We start from the raw sequence: 17,995 nt of genomic DNA on the forward strand, positions 1-17,995 counted from the left end.
GGTGGCCAAAGTTTAGCAGATAAGAAAACTCAGGCTAAAAGGAATTAGCTGAATGTACCCAAGGAAAATGGAGATGGATTCTAACTGGTGTTGTTCATCTCACATATCTTCACAAGCTCTTTCTCTTATGTGTTACTTCTCCTTTGTGCTATTTCCCAGACCTTGAAATTCAGAAAGAGGAAGAAGTATTTTTCACATATCAATTGTCTGTAAATAGAGCAAATTGTTTCTTATGTAATCGGAAGTGCTGCTATTCTGAAGAAGGGATGGGAAGTGTCAGAAGTGGGAGGGCAGAGGAGCAAGGTCGCTGCGGCAGGAACAGCAGTGGGAGGTTCTGGCTGAGCCCCGCTGAGCAGAGCTGCCCCACCAGCCGCAGCACACAGGCCTGAGCTGCAGGAACAGGTAGGCACCTTGGTTTGGGCTTTCCAGGTGGCTTGGATGGTAAAGAATCCGCCTGCAATGCAGGAGACCCGCGTTCCTGGTCGGGAAGCTCCTCTGGAGAAGGGAGTGGCAATCCACTCCAGTATTCTTGCCTGGAGAGTTCAATGGACAGATGAGCTGAAGGCTGCAGTCCATGGGGTTGCAATGAGTCGGACACAACTGAGCAACTAACACTTTCACTTTTTCTTTTGACTTGGATCATGAATTTGCAGGGCCAGGGCTGTCTTTTAAACGGGCAGCCAGGAACAGATTCTCATTCTGTCTCTGACGCCCTGCCTGGCTTGCTAAGACTTCCCAGGTTTTTGTTTATTTACTTTCCAAATCAGAGGATGGAGTGAAATGATCCTTAGGTTTCCTTCAAGATGTTGAGGGATGGTTTTCTATAATTCTCTGTGTTTCCTGGTGTGTCAGTCTTATACAGAACACGGTCTCAATAAACCCTGTGCAGTTAGATTGAATCCCGAGCACGGAGCCCCACTGCTTTGTTCTAATTCTGTAAGAGAGAAAACTGCTCTTTGCAGAGCAGGTAGCCTCCAACTGGTGACTTGTCTTCAAAGTTCGGGTTTTAGAAGTGTTTTGCAAAGTTGGGAGCTACCACAACTTTATCTCCCCTTGATGAATGTGGATGGAAAAAGGAGCTCTCTCAGACAGTGGAGCTTGGAGACGATGGCATCAGTCTGGAGCCTTCTTGCAAAGTCATAAAGAATCTTGGTGATACAGAATTCTTCCTAAAAACCAGCCCTATGTGTCAAAATTGAAGTAGTGCGGCCTTAAACTCCTTAAAAACACTTTTAAATGTTACTCTCAGAAAGTAATTGAATAGCCGTGGCACCACAGAGGGGCAAAGATATTCACTGTAGCATTGCTCATAATGGTAATTGTTCATAATGGGCTTCCCAGGAGGTTCAGCTGGTAAAGAATCGGCCTGCAATGCGGGAGACCTGGGTTCGATCCCTGTGTTGGGAAGATCCCCTGGAGAAGGGCATGGCAACCCACTCCAGTATTCTGGCCTGGAGAATTCCACGGACCAGAGGAGCCTGGGAGGCTGCTATCCATGGGGTCGCAAAGAGTCGGACATGACTGAGCGACTAAGCACAGCACAGTACTGGAGTTTCAGCTTCAGCATCAGTCCTTCCAATGAACACCTAGGATTGATCTCTTTAGGATGGACTGGTTGCATCTCCCTGCAGTCCAAGGGACTCTCAAGAGTCTTCTCCAACACCACAGTTCAAAAGCATCCATTCTTCGGTGCTCAGCTTTCTTTACAGTCCAACTCTCACATCCATACATGACCACTGGCAAAACCATAGCCTTGACTAGATGGATGTTTGTTGGCAAAGTAATGTCTCTGTTTTTTAATATGCTGTCTAGGTTTGCCATCGCCTTTTTTCCAAGGAGTAAGCGTCTTTTAATTTCATGGCTGCAGTCACCATCTGCAGTGATCTTGGAGCCCAAGAAAATAAAGTCTGTCACTGTTTCCACTGTTTCCCCATCTATTTGCCATGAAGTGATGGGACTGAACCAGAACTGTGCTGAGCATCTCCTGTGGAGGTCCGGGTCAGCAGTGGCCTGCCGCAGGGGCAGGGGCTCTGGGTGCCGCAGACCTGGGTATGGCGTAAGCCCTCCTGGAGGAGGTCGCCATTAACCCCACCATAGAGCTGCCAGAACTTAGACAGGACTCGGAAGCAGACTCCTGGAGGCACAGACAGAACCGTGTGCACCAGGACCCAGGAGAAACGGGCAGTGACCACACAAGGGACTGACCCAGACTTGCCCGTGAGTGTCCAGGAGCCTCCAGCAGCTGTACCTGAAACTAACACAACATTATAAACCAACTCAACACCTGTATAAAACTAAAAATTTTAAGCAGTAAAAGAAAATAAACATACATAGTATATGAGAATACAGTGAGGTAGAGGGTACCAACGAGGATTCCAGTCCTAGTTTCAGGCTTAGAACCAAGCACAGGCTATAGCCCTTGGGTATGAGAACTGATGAATATAGGAAGGAATCCAGAACTACAAATATTTTTTAAAAAATCTTTAAGTTGAAGGTCAATTTTTTTATTTCTTTTGAATTTTATTTTTTAATTTTTTATTGTGTTAAGAGCACAGAACATGAGCTCTTTGTAAGAGAATTTTAAATGTACAATACAGTATTATTATCTATAGGCAAGATGTACAGCAGATCTCCAGAGCTTATCTTGCATAACTGAAACTTTATGCATATTTTATATCAACTCCTCATTTCCTGGAATCCACCATTCCATCCTAGTTCTGGCTTTTATGAGTCTGACTATTTTAGATACCATATATAAGTTGAATCATGCAGTTTTTGTCCAATGTGACTGGCTTACTACACTTAGCCTTCCCTAAGAACAGTCTTAAAAAAAGGAAATTCTGCACTATGTGACAATATGAATGAAGCTTGAGAGACTGGTTCCTAAGAGTGGCCCCAGCAGATAATCATGGGGCTTGATTCAAAGTATGACTTGAAAGAAAGAGAATGTCGTTCTGAGAACAGGTCTGGGAGCACCCCAGGGGCCAGCCGTGCTGCCGAGCCGGTGGACGGCAGGCAGCTCTCTCCTTGAGTCCACACTGAAGCTGCCAGTTAGGATGAAAGAAAGCGAACGACAAGGATGACTGTGGTACTGAGAGAAAAATCACAGGTCAGATGGCCTTGGTGCACTTTCCAGTTATGCGAATACAAGCTGGTACTAATTATGTTGGCTATGGGATGGCAGGCTAGGTACTTTGCATGACAATTTCACCTAATGAAAACCACTTGACCTTATTATCCCTAAGTTTCTAAACGTGTAAAGTGGATTTAATAACACCTAAGTTGTTATAAGGATCACAACTACTACGGCCCAGTGCCTAGAATTCAGCGGGAGTTAAAGAAGCGCTCACACTGACCATTATTAAACTAACAAAGACAAGGCGCTTGTTCCCGGTGCTGCTCCCCAGTCGTGTCTGACTCTTTTCGACCCCCTGGACTCTGTACAGCTCCCGGGCTCCTCTGTTCGCGGGGTTTCCTTCTGGCAAGAACAGCTGGACTGGGTGCCATTTTCCCCTCCAGGGGGTCATCCCCACCCAGCGATTGAATAGGCAGATTTCCTACCACCAGCACCACCGGGGAAGCCCCCGTTCTAGGTGAGATAAGTCATTTGCTGAAAGGGATGTGGAATAGGATTGATCAACATCTTAAAGGAAAGAAAATAAGACTGCGACGGAAGACTGGGAAGAATAGATGTAGCATAAAATTACAATACGGGGGGAACTTCCCTGGTGGTTAGGACTGTGCTTCCACGGCAGAGGGCCCGGATCCGACCCCTGGCTGCTGCGAGGTCTGGCCATACCCTGCCGGGCGATGTGGTTGGGAACGTCCCACGGTGAAGCCGAGGTGCAGAGGGGTAAGGAAGAGGCGTGAGAGTAGGGGTGGCTGGAAGGAGAGTGAAGCGGGTACGAAGCAAGCTCCTTGTGAGCTGTTTCGACTCTTCAAAATGTTTCCCGCTTTCTCCTGGCGACAGGCTTCCTGGCCACAGTGAAAGCACTGCAGCGGGCTTGCTATTGCTCCCTGTCCTCAGTTCTGCTCCTAAAGGACAGGTCACCTCTTGGACAATTGGGAAAAATCTTGAGCTCCCGGAAAGTCTGGTTTCCTGTCTTTAAGTCAAACCTTGGGTCCCAACTGGGTTCACTTCTTTTTCCAGCATCACCAGCACCATGCCATCACCGCTCAAGCTCATGACCACCCGAGCCTTTAATGCCTTCACTCTGAAGGGCATCATTATTTCCGAAAGAGAGAAGCCTGGACAGGTCTACCAGGAAGAAGATAACCTGCCAAAAGGTCTGCCAAAAGAAGCCACAGTTCTTGGAGTAAGTCCATCTCCTTACAAGGGGAACCCTGGGGAAAATATTATGAATATTTTCAGACCACAATCTACAATGGACCTGGGAGAATCTTTCTTTTTTTTCCCCTGACTCCAGGCTTATTGGGACATGAAATGGAGCTGCATCTTCCTCAGGCCCTTCTGTAGACTAACTGAAACAATTAGATCTTTTCCACCAGAAATCTACACAATAAAGCCTCTTGTAATTTATCTTTAGTATAGTAGAGACTTAGGATTTAACCATTTGATTTTACTCAGTATGATTCAACTTGATTTTATTTTGAGCATATTTCTTAAACATTTTGAAATGAGAGAATCTAGAGTAATCTCACTGTTCATTTTCTCCCTGTTTACTGGAGTAACTATGAGACACCCAGGTGTCCTAGGTCAATATCCTTCATATTCAGGACTTAATTCCCACATGCTCCTTAATATTCCCTTTAGAGACCTAACTCCCACTCATCCCCAGATTTGGAACTCTGCCAAAAGTCGGAATCGGGGTTAGTTGACAGCATTATGGCGCTTCCCAGGCGGCACTAGTGGTAAAGAAGACACCTGCCGGTGCAGGAGATGCCAGACGCGCAGGTTCGATCCTTGGGTTGGGAAGATTCTCTGGAGAAGGAAATGGCAGCCCACGCCAGTATTCTTGACTGGAAGGTTTCATGGACAGAGGAACCTGGCGGGCTACAGTCCATGGGGTTGCGAAAGAGTTGGAGACAACCAAGTGACTGAGCACACACGGCTCACACGCAGCATAACAGCATTACATTCTTTATCTCTCAATTTTTTTTCCTCAAAGCCTCTTCTGAGGGCTTGTGCAAACAGAAAGCTTGTTCCCAAGGGCCCAGTTTCCACCAACACATTCACTGCCAGGCATGGAAATGAAGGCAGCATCTTCCTTGCTTCTCATGGAGACTTCTAGATCAATCTTTTCCTCTCATTTCTAAAAACTTCTACTCTAGAATCTCATGTCATCCTCGTAGGTTATTCACTCCAACTTTTAACAAAAGACAATGCAATTGTCCTTTTCATTTATTAATTGAAAAATCCTAATTTCAGTCTCTCACCTGAAAAAGATATTTTTGAAATGTTATTTGTGTTTTGAACACTGGAAGAGAACAATTATTTCAAGCAATTGTAGACAGTCATGAACTTCAAAATGTATTTGTTAAAGGTAATTCTAATCTTAGGAATAATTAAGAATTGATAGAATAAAATTTTAAGAAGATTGAGTTTAGTTTAAAAGACCTAAGAATAATCAGTGTTTTAGAAAATAACAGTAAGTGATATACTGAAAAGTTTGAAACATGATCATCTCTAGGATAACTGTCTGATGAATGTGTTGCTTGAAAATAAAACCAATTAATGTTTATTATTATACTATCATTTACCAATATTCACTCTCTTAATTTACTTCTTTCAAATAGCTGGTTCCGAGCTGACTTGCCTTTCTCCTTCTTGTTTTGCCCATGCAGCCTGTAATCTAGCCTACAGGTAGCCTAGAATCACAAACACATTTCACCATTTGCTTCAGCAATCAGTAAGAGATATCAATGAGAGACTATATCAATAAGAGATATGATTTTCATTCACACATTCACCTATCATTTATTGAGCACCTTCAATGTGCCAGCTACTATTTTACACACATGAGTTAATCAGTGAACTATACACTTAACAGTTTGTTTTTTTTAAGCCCCATTCCCTTATTCCTTGAAGGAATTGGAGAGACAAAGAAACTTCAGTGATTTCCCACTTCTTTCACTCTCCCAGGTAACCCACTCTTCCTCTTTAAGATTTTGACTGCTCAGTCCCCGTCACTCCATACAGTAGAGTTTCTATCATAAGCCATTGCTATTTCAATATTTGTGTTTGTGATCCTTCCCAGTGCCGTGCCCTCTTAGCTCCTTGACCTCTTCTCCCCAAGGATCTTGTCCAACCTTCCTTAGACAAACATTCCCTGAGTCCTATCCTGTACCTTATCAATACTAACAGCAGGAAACCAACTGAGAAGGTAACAGGCGGGAGAGCTACGGCCCCCAAACGGAGGAAATAGGCTGCAAGTATCAGACGATTTTTTATCTCTCTTAAGCAGCAGGAGGAAACAAACTACAAATGTATGATTTTTTCCCCTTCTCTATACAAATTTAAAAGGAGGTTTCTTTTAAAATTCTGTGTTGCCATGATGACACCTGGTTCCACCTGAACTTCAGGTTTCTCGAACCTTGAGCTAGCCAATGCGGTTTTTCTTATGGAAATATTTTTCTTAAGCTATGTTAATGAACTATGTGTTTACCTTAGACTCTGCCTTTCTTCAAGTCATCCTAAGACTCAGAACGGATTAGGGCTCAACAAACCAGTATGTTTTACTCATGGAAATGTTCTCTTAAGCTATGTTAATGAGACTGTGTATTTTCTTGGAAAGCTTCCTTTCTTCAAGATTCATGTCAATTGTCTTATGGCCTGGGATGACCCTGCTGGTGCCAGTGTTATCTCAGAATGCATGTTGTGGGTGAGCGGCCTGGTGCCACTCTCTGAGGTTTGAGACATTTCCTTTCTCTAATTATCAATCTGCTAATAGGTATATAACTTCTTGCTAAAAACTAGCAGGGGGCACCCTTTCTGTCCCCTTCTGATGTCTATGACAGAAGGTTTCTCTATCACTTTTATACTTTAATAAATCTTAATCACACAAAAGCTCTGGAAATGGATCAAATTCCTCGCCTTTGGAGGCCAAGAATCCCAGCGTCTTTCATGGCTCAGCAACAACCTTTCGCAATCATTGTTTATTTTTCAAGAATCTCATACTCCAGCTACAAATTCTAGTCTCTCAAGGTCATTCCCTCCGACTTCCACTGACTCTTTGTTTAACCTTGCTGAAACTTATTGATAATAACCCTTCTTCACAGAGCCTTCCTCTCCCAGGCACGACCCTCATAGTCCACTCTCTTGTGATGCCCTCAACAACCTCATCCTCATATCCTTATAGCACACTCTCCAGAAAAAAAATCTATGACATTGATTTAACTCTAATGCTGCCCATTTGCCTAATCTGTACTTGAATTCATGCGACTAACCATGCCTGAAAACATACACACACTCACATGCACACATACACATCACTTCTTATTTATGACCATAAGTCCAAATGGACTGTCAAAATATGCCTAAAATATGCATGGTATTTCTTTCATCTGTTCACTTTCCTCTGACCCCAGAAAACCACTTCATACATTCTTTCCCTCCCCCGCCCCCAAAACCTCTAGAGTCTTCCTTTTCCACTGATTACCTTGCTTCCTAAAATGCTAAGAAAATTGAGCCCATCCGGTGAGAACGTCCGCAAGCTGCTACACGTCTGTAATTACCCACATCTGTGCCCATACATTCTTTATCTCCTCCCCATTGCTAAAAATAAAATAAATGCCCACCTTCTAATTAATATATTCTTCCCTGGGTGCGGTAGACTCCAACCCTTATCATTTGTCCAGTAATTCTCTGAAAATTTTCTTAATCATTTCCACGAGGGCAGAATCTTACTGCAATTTCTCCCCATCTTGAAAACAAACAAACAAAAAGCAGAAACAAATACTTTTAACTTCACACACCCTCCAGCTAATGCCGCCTTCTCCCCTTGCCTTCCCAGGAGCACTTCCTAATGGTGGGAAGTCAGTGTCTCTAATTACTCTTGGATGATATTCTCTCTTGAGCCACACCTGGTGGTATCTGTCCCCTTTGCTCCATGCTGCTAAACCAATTCCCAGGTCTTTGGTGTTGATTTTCTCAAACTAATAGAAAGGTTTGGTGTAGCTGATCACTCTCTCCTACTTGAAATACCGTATTTATTCTCGGGTGGGCTTCCCTGATAGCTCAGTTGGTAAAGAATCTGCCAGCAATGCAGGAGACCCCAGTTTGGTTCCTGGGTCAGGAAGATCAGCTGGAGAAGGGATAGGCTACCCACACCAGTCTTGTTGGGTTTCTCTTGTGGCTCAGCTGGTAAAGAATCTGCCTGCAACGTGGGAGAACTGGGTTTGATCCCTGGGTCAGGAAGAGCCCTCAGAGAAGGGAAAGGCTACCTGCTCCAGTATTCTGGCCTGGAGAATTCCGTGGACTATATAGTCCATGGGGTCACTAAGAGTCAGACACAACTGAGCGACTTTCATTTTCCTTCTATTCTTGGACATCAATTCTTCCGGTTTTCCTCCTTTCTCCTGGATTGTGCCTTTTATGTTTCTATTTTGCTGATCCTAAATTTGGGGTTCTTCACTGCTCAGTCCTTGACTCCGCTCTTTCCATATCTGTTACAACGGGGAACTCACCTGGTAATAGGGATTTAAATATTATCTTCACTTGCAACTTGGAACAAAAAGGCTATATCTGTTGCCAGGATCTCTTCTTCCAACTTAGGACTCACATATCCAAAAGCCTATGTACATCTCCACTTGGATATCTACTCAACGCCTCTCCCTAGTCTGCCCCAGGCTGAAATACTGATATTCCAGCCCCAAGCCCACTCCTCATACAGTATTGCCAATTTTAAATCCGTGTTGACTCCATCACTTCAGATACTCAACCCTTCATCCCTGTTTCATAATCCACATTCACACCGTTGGCAAGTCCCATAGGTTTAATCTCCACAACACATCTAGAACCAAATGACGGAACTTCTCGCCACCTCTGTTATCCACATCTTCCTCCAGGCTGGCATCATCCCACATGTGAATTATGGAAATACCCTCTTTATAGATGTCCCTGCTCTGTTCCCTTACGATCTACTCTCAATTCAGCAGACAGAATGATCTTTTAAAAATGTGAATTGGATCATGCACTATCCTTGCTCAAAATTGCCCAGTGGGCTTGCCTTTTTACTAAGAATGACGACAAAGTTGGTAAAAAGAGCCTACAAGGCCACACACAGCTTGCATCACACCCTTAGTACTTCTGAGGGCTCATTTCCTAATACTCTGCTCTTAACTCATTTTGCTTTCCAAGGAATTCATCAGTAAAGGACATAATACACATCTGGTGACAGTGATTTTCACTTGCTTTATTACCCTGGTGTCTGGGATAGTCAATAAATATTAAAACAGTGAGTTTTAAAACAGTGTTTAATAAATATTAAACAGTGAGTAAAGTGAGTAAAGCTCAATATCAGATGAATAGGGCTAAAAACCTAGTTCTTCCATTTGGCCATTGGCATGTGTTTTTACAAGTTATTTTAATTCTGGTGCCTCATTTTTCTTATCTATAAGTGAGACAAGATGAATAGCTAAAATGTAGAAAGTGTTCAATAAATACAGACTATTATCACCACCACTGGTGTCATTAAAAAGTGTTAATAATTATTAAAATCCAATGATGAATAAGATGAATTATGGCACTAAAGACTTTCTGCTCTACTTTACTTCAATTGAAATTGAGCCCTTTATTAACATTCCCATGATAAATTTGCTTTCTATAGCCTTCTAACTGGAGTATTGTCTAGAAAATTTTTCCCTATCTATTTGCCCTAGACCAAACCAAACCAAATAAAAACCTGTAAACTACCTTTTGCAAAATAAAGTTAAAAATGCGTATATCACTCCCTGATTTGCTAGTTTAATAATTCTATCAAAAGTAAAAGAGGTTAGTTATATATGACTTTCTCTAATAGAATGCCTATTGGCACCTTGTAACACTCCCCCACTCCTTTTTAATTACAGATGATGACGGATACTCTGTACTCTGTAGAATTCACAATGTGCATGCCATGATAGCTCTCATGTGTGTACAGTGTCCTCTGGAAGTTTTTACAGCTTTCCCTCTTATTTCTTTCAGACCATCCAGATCCTGTGTTTCCTGGTGATTTCAAGTTTGGGGGTCATTTTGGTTTCTGTTCCCAATTCTTCCCAGCTCAGCCCAGCGATTTCCACCATTCTGATGTCTGGGTACCCATTTTTAGGAGCTCTGTGTGTGAGTAGAATGGGGTCTCCAAGAGGGGATATGCTTTATAAATGCCAACTGGGTGCTAAGTCATGGAATGACTCAATTCCAAGAAGCAGGAGAAGGCTGAGTTCCCCCACCTTCCCTCTGTTACTATCGCACATCATGTGTCTCTAGTTCAGGAAAAGCGGCAGAGGGACTTAGTCCGTCCTGTGTGAGCCTGCCAGGGAGTGCCTGGTTGGGGCGGGAGGCAACATGGTAACACAGTGGGCATGCGGGTACAGCGTTTCTTACCTGGCCTCATGACATACTTCCAGAAAGTGAAAGGTCTTCCATATTCTTCTTTGGCCCTTTGGTGAGGCCATTGGAATCCCTCCAGTTTAAGAGTAATCCACCTGTCAGCAGAAAGTGAAAAGGTCATTTTTTCTTAAGTAAAATGAGCACTGCTGGTAGATGCCACAGATCTGCAGAGGATTAAACTAACAATGGTAAGATTCACGGGAACCAAGAACACTCTTGCTACATTGTCAGAGGCAATCCTGAGCATCTGGTAGAAAGTTTTTTGAGCCCTTCCATGTAGCGGCTCATGGAAAAGGGCCAAGCAGATCCTTTTCCTTGGAGATTATCCAGGACCTCCTCACATCTCCCAGAAAAGGCCACTTCTTCTCCACGCAGCATCCTGACAGAGGAGAAAAAGGCACGTTCTGGGCTTACAGACTTTTACCACAGCGCCTTCTCTGTATGGATACAGTCCTCGTGTGGACAAACCGTGCATTGAGGCAAGGGAGCCCTGCTTCTGCCCCCAGAGCACTGTTTGTCCTTGACTCCGCTATCTAACCCACAGTCTGGGCTCCTGCATTCTCTAATGAAAGCTAGAATTAACTCATGCTTGACTGTCTTTGTTTGTGACCACCCGATCCCAAGTTTAAACCACAGCTTAACCCATGTTTCAGCTTCTCAAAACATTATCCCTCCACCAAGTGGACCCTTAATACCACTGGGATCAAATGTGGACTTACGGGGCTTTAAAATACTCTTAACATAAAAGACTCTTCACATCTGACCCTTCCCGTTTTCCTCAACTCCCAGCCTAACTCAAGTTATTGCCACCAATGGCTTGATGCCCATGTGTTTCTGCACTTTGTGCATTAGAGCCTGTCTTCTTCGTGCTTTGGGTGGCTGCTCCTATCCTTCTAAGCCCTCAAGTCATGGTCTTTCTCAGCCTCCTCTCTTCCTACCTCATAATCTAGCAACACTCTCCTCCGTCCATGTGTGCCCCCTTCCCAGACCTCCTCAGCTCCCAGTGATTTCCAGGAGCATAAATTCAGCTCCTCTGTGCATCTGCCTATTCTTCAAAGTCAATGGAGGCATCCTGGGGGTGAAAATCAGGGGTCTCTCTCCATATGGATCCCAGGGAATTTACTTTGTGTATTGATTGAGTTGGGGCTTCCCAGGTGGCTCAGTGGTAAAGAATCTGCCTGCCAGTGCAGGAAACACAAGAGGCGAGGGTTCGATTCCTGGTCAGGAAGATCCCCCGGAGAAGGAAATGGCAACTCACTCCAGTATTCTTGCTTGGGAAGCTCCACGGGCAGATGAGCCTGGCGGCTTACAGCCCATGGGGTCGCAAAGAGTTGGACATGACTGAGTAACTCAGCATGTGTACACACACACACACACACACACACACACACACATTGATTGACTGAGAGTAACATGGTAGTCACATTTCTCTAAGTCAACTGAACTGATCATTTCTCTCTTTTCTGAGCAGTTTGCCATTACTGGAACCCTCTCAATTGTCTCTGGAAAAAAATCAAGTAAGCCTTTTGTAAGTATGAGAACCATGGATTCTTAGCTGACTGGAATAAAAGGAACTTTGGAGTTAACTCTTCAGAGGGAATTTGGGCTCTTCCCTCCTAGACGTGTGCTCTTTGCCCTACAAAATAGCTCTCCAGTGTCATATTCTAAGCTTGGAGGAGGTTTACCTCATTTGCTTAAATGGTAGAAAATCTTGAATATGCCATGGGCTGTTTATGACTTCCTATCTTGGCCCTGAAGGGGACAGACGACCATCTCGCTAGAGCCTAGAGATCCTTCCTAGGACAGGGAGATCCTTTCCTAGAGGCAGAGGTGTGTGGGCTTAGGTCCTGTGGCCTCTCCTCCACCCCCTTAGAAAGAGCTGTCAGACTGCAGCTGCTTTGCTGACAGAGTCAGGAGGACGCGAGGGGAGGCAGGCGCTGAGGTCTTTGATCCTCGCCATAGCAAGCTCCCCTCCCCACAGCCACACACCCACAAAGATGACCTAGGGCGAAGCCACATCCTAACTCAGGAAGATCCACAGTCTGGTTAGCTACGGATGAGGGCACGCCAGATGGTGTATGAGGCCAGTGTAAGCTCCTGAAGCTTGAAGCTGAACGTCTTAACCCCAGAACCAATGGACTGAAGAGTTCACAGCATGGGGTGGGGGCAGAGCTCTGGAACTGGGGTCAGGAGACCTCTACTTCCATCCCAGCTCTGTCGCTGACACTTCCGTGTGCTTCAGAAAGTTCCTTCCTTCTCTAGCTCACAGTTTTCTCATCTACAGAATGTGGAAGAGAAACATGTGGCTCTCAGAGGTGGTTTCCCAAGTGCCCTGAATTCACTGAAAAGGCAAACCACAGCTGGGATGACCTAAGATGCTGTGGCCTCCCCATGTGGGACCCAAGACGATATGTGGGCTCCAGCGCCTGCACTTGGCAACTCTGGGCAAAGACTCTGCCATTCAGTCTGCGCTCCCTTCAGGGACTCAGCACACAAAGCCCTGCAGCTACGGGGCCAAGAGATAAGAGGACAGGGCAACCGTGCTCCCCAACAGCCGGTATCCCACTGTGATGTTAAAAAAGAAAAGAGCGTGTGCTGGGAGCCTGACACCAAGCCTGGCTCATCTTTGTGGAGGAATCATATCCTGTGAAAGCCCTTTTCCCCAAGATGTAGAATGTGCCCCAGGAGAGAGTGTGACAGATGTGGTTCTCATTGGTCTGATCCGCCTCCAGATGGGTATTCCAACTTCTCCAGCTGGTTTCTGCCTTTTCTCTGAAGCTGCTTCTTGATGGGAAGAGAGTCATAGACTGGTCCTCCCAGGAGGGACCAAAGGCCCTATTCCAGAAGCCCTTAGAGCAAAAGAATGATGCTAAAGCTGCTGAGGAAGTCAAGGGGACCCTGTCAGTTGCCTGAGTAGCTCCTCCTCCGTCTTGGAGGCCCTGCAGAGTCCAGGAGCCAGACCTCTTCCCCCAAGAAAGAACTGTTCATACGTTTTCTCATTCAACAAACTTTTACTGATTATATCAGGTGACAAGCCAGGTAGTGAGAAGGGCCTACAGGGTAAATAAAACACAGCCTGGGTCCCCAGGGAGCACACAGGTCGGAGGAAAACAGACGCAGGGAAGTCCCGTTGCAGCGCCGTGGATGGGGGTGAACAGCGCCGCGCGCTGCGTCCGTGACGAGGTCCCGACGCAGAGTTTCTCTTCCAGGCCACGAACAGCCTCATCTCCAGTGCAGTGAGCTCTCTGGCTGCTGGAGCGGGCCTCATCCTGCTTGCTAACAGCCTGGTAGCTCTGAGGACGGCCTCTCAGCAGTGTGACTCCGGAAGGGATTACCTAGCCTCACTGCCTTATTCGAGGTACTATTATTCGATATACGAAGTCAAGGACTGTCTCCTGACCAGTGTCGGTCTAACAGTAAGTAGTTTCGGACTGCACTTCCTGTCATGTGAAATCTCAGTGTCCCTGCTTTGCATACATTTCTGACTTTTCAGCAGTCTGCAGCCCAGTTGGTTTGAATGTCTGGAAGCAAACAGGAAAGACAAAAAATTATGGTTGAAAGAGGTTGGTCAGCAGGCTGCAAAATACAGGCGAAGCACTGTGCAAGGTCAAAACAGGGAGTCAAGAAGGGCTGTGCGTGGCGATCCGTTTGGTCATCCTTCTTAAATAATAAATACCCTATCCTCGATAGCTCCAGCCCTCAAAGTGCCCCCTTTGTCAAACAGGCATTCCCACCCCCCCCCCCCAACATGGACAGAAACATTTCCTTTTAATTTGAACTTGATTTGATTTGGGATTAATGCACCATATGGTAAGGTGGTATGGAACTTGAACCTTAAGCCCAAGCACCTAACTACTAGACTGGCCCAGCAGGGCTGCAGACAATGAGAGACGGTTTACCCAGGGATTTGACTCTTAGCAGAAACACCAGCATCCCTGGGCACCATATTCTTGCCACTTTTCCCCCAAACTTGATGGTCACCACCTGATGATTATGACCATCTTGGCTCAGTCAGTCCTCTATATGCAGGCTCAGAGTTTGGAAACCATAAGCTCTGGCCCTTTAAGGAGAAAGACCACTCCCTTTGTGACACCCCCCCACCCCTTGTCTGAGCTGAGGAAACAAAGGCAACCTCTCTCACTCCCTTGGATCTGTCTCTTGAATCACAGAGAATGTGTGCGCACTTCTGAACTCACAGACTTCTGTAAGGTTGCCTGTGGGACCCAGAGGTTGCCAAAAGCATCTGCTTTGATCCAGGAGCTTGAGGAAGCAGAAGGGCACGGAGACTCATCTGGTTGGAAATCAGCTTGAGGAAGTCCAGCAGATAGTACCACCCTGGTGCAGGGGAGAGATCAGGCAAAGCACGGAGTGTGGGAGCAGCGTTCTCCCCCTGTTGGGTAATCAGAGCTTAATTCAGTGAAAACTCAGCTCAAACTGCCTCCCACTCTCAGGTAACTAGAGCCAAAGAGAACTTCTTGTAACATCAGAGAAGCTGCAACTCGGCAGACTGGGCAGACTTCAAAGGTCCACTCTTTCTTTATTAACATAAAGATTACTTGGGGAAAGTAACAAATTTAAAGTTAAAAATATATGTCGAGAGATGGAAGAAGGAAAGAAGGGAGGGTGGCAGGAAGGTCATCTTACATCCTAGACACTAAGAAGGAGATTAAAGCCGGAGCAGAGATCAGAAGACCATGGTGGCCAGGACAGGAACATAGGTGTTGGAGGTTGGGCTCATGGAATTTTAATTCCCATGATAGGATTTGAGGTTCTTTAGGCACAGTGGATGCAGGAAGCTCACACTGAGTGCCCTGCAAAATGTTAGGAGCTGAGACTAAATATTTAGCCTATTTAAGAAATAAGATAAGGAAAAAAACTCTGTCCTGCATTTCAAGAAGCTTCCAGAAACTCTTCCATAAAGGTTTATAGGATGAAATCATCTCACCAAGCCTTGAGTAGGTGGGGTACCCAAATCCAAAATTACATATAAAATAGAGGAACCTTGAATAAAATGACTAACTTAAAATTGTCCCTGGATCTGTGAAAGTCCTAAGGTACTATCAGAATCAAACCCAACTCCCATCAAGAGTTACTGTTGTTCGGTCGCTAACGCATGTCCGACTCTTTGCAGCCTCGTGGACTGCAGCTCGCCAGGCCCCTCCGCTCTCCACGGTCTCCTGGAGTCAGTGATGCCGTCCAACCGCCTCACGCTCTGCTGCCCCCTTCTCCCCCTGCCCTCAATCTTTCCCAGCAGCAGGGTCTTTTCCAGCGAGTCAGCTCTTTGTATCAGGTGGCCAAAGTGTTGGAGCTTCAGCTTCAACAAGAGTCCTTCCAATGAATGTTCGGTCTTGACTTCCTTTAGGATGGACTCTTTGCAATCTAAGGGACTCTCAAGAGTCTTCTCCATCAACAGAGATGTCCAGAAGTCCAAATTATGAGTCCCCCACATACCAAAGAACCCTCCAATCATCACCACCCACACACTGAAGTTATCTAAGAATGAAAATATTTTGAAAAACATAAGGGAAAAAATGAGGGATAGCAGAAAATGGGACAAATATGAAATTTAGTTACCTGAGAGTTGGAGATTACATCATAATTTGAAAAAATGCTATAGTGAAACTACATTTTAAATGATTAAAGATATTAAAAAAGGAATTAAAACCAAAATGAAAGAATATGGCAATGAACAACAATAAAAAAAGTGGATTTGAAAAAGAGCCAAATAGTATGATTAGAAATGAAAATTACAATATTTGAAATTAAGAACTTAGCATCAGGTAAATAGGAGCTACAACATATAGGTCTGATTAAACCACATAGAACAGAACACACTAACATAAAAATTTAGAAAATATCAATAAGAAGTTAAAAGACAGGGAAGACAGTGAAGGGAGAAGGTTCAACACATCTCATATGAGCTTCGTGGGACAGCGCGGTAGACAGGGAGGATGCAAGAGAAATAAGCGAGAATTTTGCAGAATGTAAGAAAGATATGAGATTTCAGACTGAGGACTGCACTGAGATTGTTGCAGGATGAATAAAAACAAGCCCAGACCTAGAAACAGCATGGCAATCAAAAGCACCCAGGAAAAAGAAAATAATAGGAGCAAGTAAAGGTAAATGAGCGAACTCCCAGGCGGCCTAGTGCGTAAAGAATCTGCCTGCAACGTGGGAGGCCTGGGTTCAACCCCTGCGTTGGGAAGATCCCCTGGAGAAGGGAACGGCTCCCCACTCCAGTATTCTGGCCTGGAGAATTCCATGGACTGCATGGGGTTGCCAGGAGTCAAACACAACTGAGCGACTTTCACACACAGGTAAATGAAGGATGACTCTCATCTCTGAGTGTGGAATACCGAGGTCTTGAGTGGAAATCCTTGCTATTCATTTCCCTGCTTTGGTTCAGAGATCTGAAAGGAAAAGCAGGAAAGAGGAGGACATGGTCCTCACTGTCTCTTCTTCTCTCCACTGTTAGAGTCTTCACTCGCAGTCTTGTCTCCTGAACAAGGGTTGGGGCACCAACCATCCCTGTGTTGATTTACAGGGTGTCCTGGTGGTGATGCTTACCTTCACGGTGCTGGAGCTCTTAGCAGCTGCATACGCTTCTGTCTTTTGGTGGAAAAGGTCTACTCCAACAGCCCTGCATTCGTCCGGTCACGAGTAAGAAGGACTGGGGGACTGGAGCTGACATATGCACATTACGACGGATGAAACAGATAACCAACAAGAACCTGCTGCATAACACAGGGACTCTACTCAACGCTCTGGGGTGGCAGAGAGGGAGCGCATGCACACGGAGGGCTGACTCACTCTGCTGTGTTGCCGAACAGCAGAGACTAACGTAATGTGGCAAAGCAACTAAACTCCAATAGACAATAAAATGAAAAGAAGAGGAAATGTGTGATCTTGAGCTAGTGTGAACTGGCTGGCTTTGTAGGCCCTGTTTCTGTAGTGTTTTCATACTCACATTGCTTAAATTTTAAACATCAGAGATTCCAAGAACATTTCAATTAAAAAGTACTTCTAAAATAATATGGCTCTATTTCTGTCAATTAAATATGCCTCTGAACCCTGTCTCATTTAACGACTTTATTCTTTAAATATCTAAACTCAAAGATCATAAGTAACCTCAAGGCTCTCTCCCATCTAAGTTCTAGACCAAACAAGAAATTAGACATATAGAAATATAATTAACTCTGTTACTGCACTGCAGTGAACAATGTGAACTACCCAATAACGAGGTTCCTGACGTTGTCCCCTGGTCTAGGCCTTAGGCCTTAGTCCTTATGCTAGAGGGGAATGTGCAACAGAAACTCACAGGGTGCTTTCCAAATGACATGTACAGAGGTGGTCACAGAAGTGATACACACAATAGCCCTCCAGAGGAAACTATCCGAATGCCAAAGAGTAGGAGAGACAAATAACAACTGTGGTGTAGTCAAACAA

At 44.9% G+C, this 17,995-nt stretch overlaps 1 protein-coding gene across 1 annotated transcript; it reads left to right on the plus strand.

Moving 5' to 3' along the window:
• The first annotated feature begins 246 nt into the window (after positions 1–246).
• LOC133064396 (membrane-spanning 4-domains subfamily A member 7-like) lies at positions 247–17,581 on the plus strand. Its single transcript, XM_061154430.1, has 6 exons — positions 247–402; positions 4,151–4,316; positions 10,145–10,279; positions 12,021–12,077; positions 13,759–13,965; positions 17,094–17,581. The coding sequence occupies exons 2-6, from the start codon at positions 4,164–4,166 to the stop codon at positions 17,211–17,213; spliced, it is 672 nt and encodes a 223-aa protein (XP_061010413.1). The 5' UTR covers positions 247–402; positions 4,151–4,163; the 3' UTR covers positions 17,214–17,581.
• The last annotated feature ends 414 nt before the right edge of the window (positions 17,582–17,995 follow it).

This window comes from Dama dama, chromosome 1 (assembly GCF_033118175.1).
Source record: "Dama dama isolate Ldn47 chromosome 1, ASM3311817v1, whole genome shotgun sequence".
Classification (NCBI taxonomy): domain Eukaryota; kingdom Metazoa; phylum Chordata; class Mammalia; order Artiodactyla; family Cervidae; genus Dama; species Dama dama.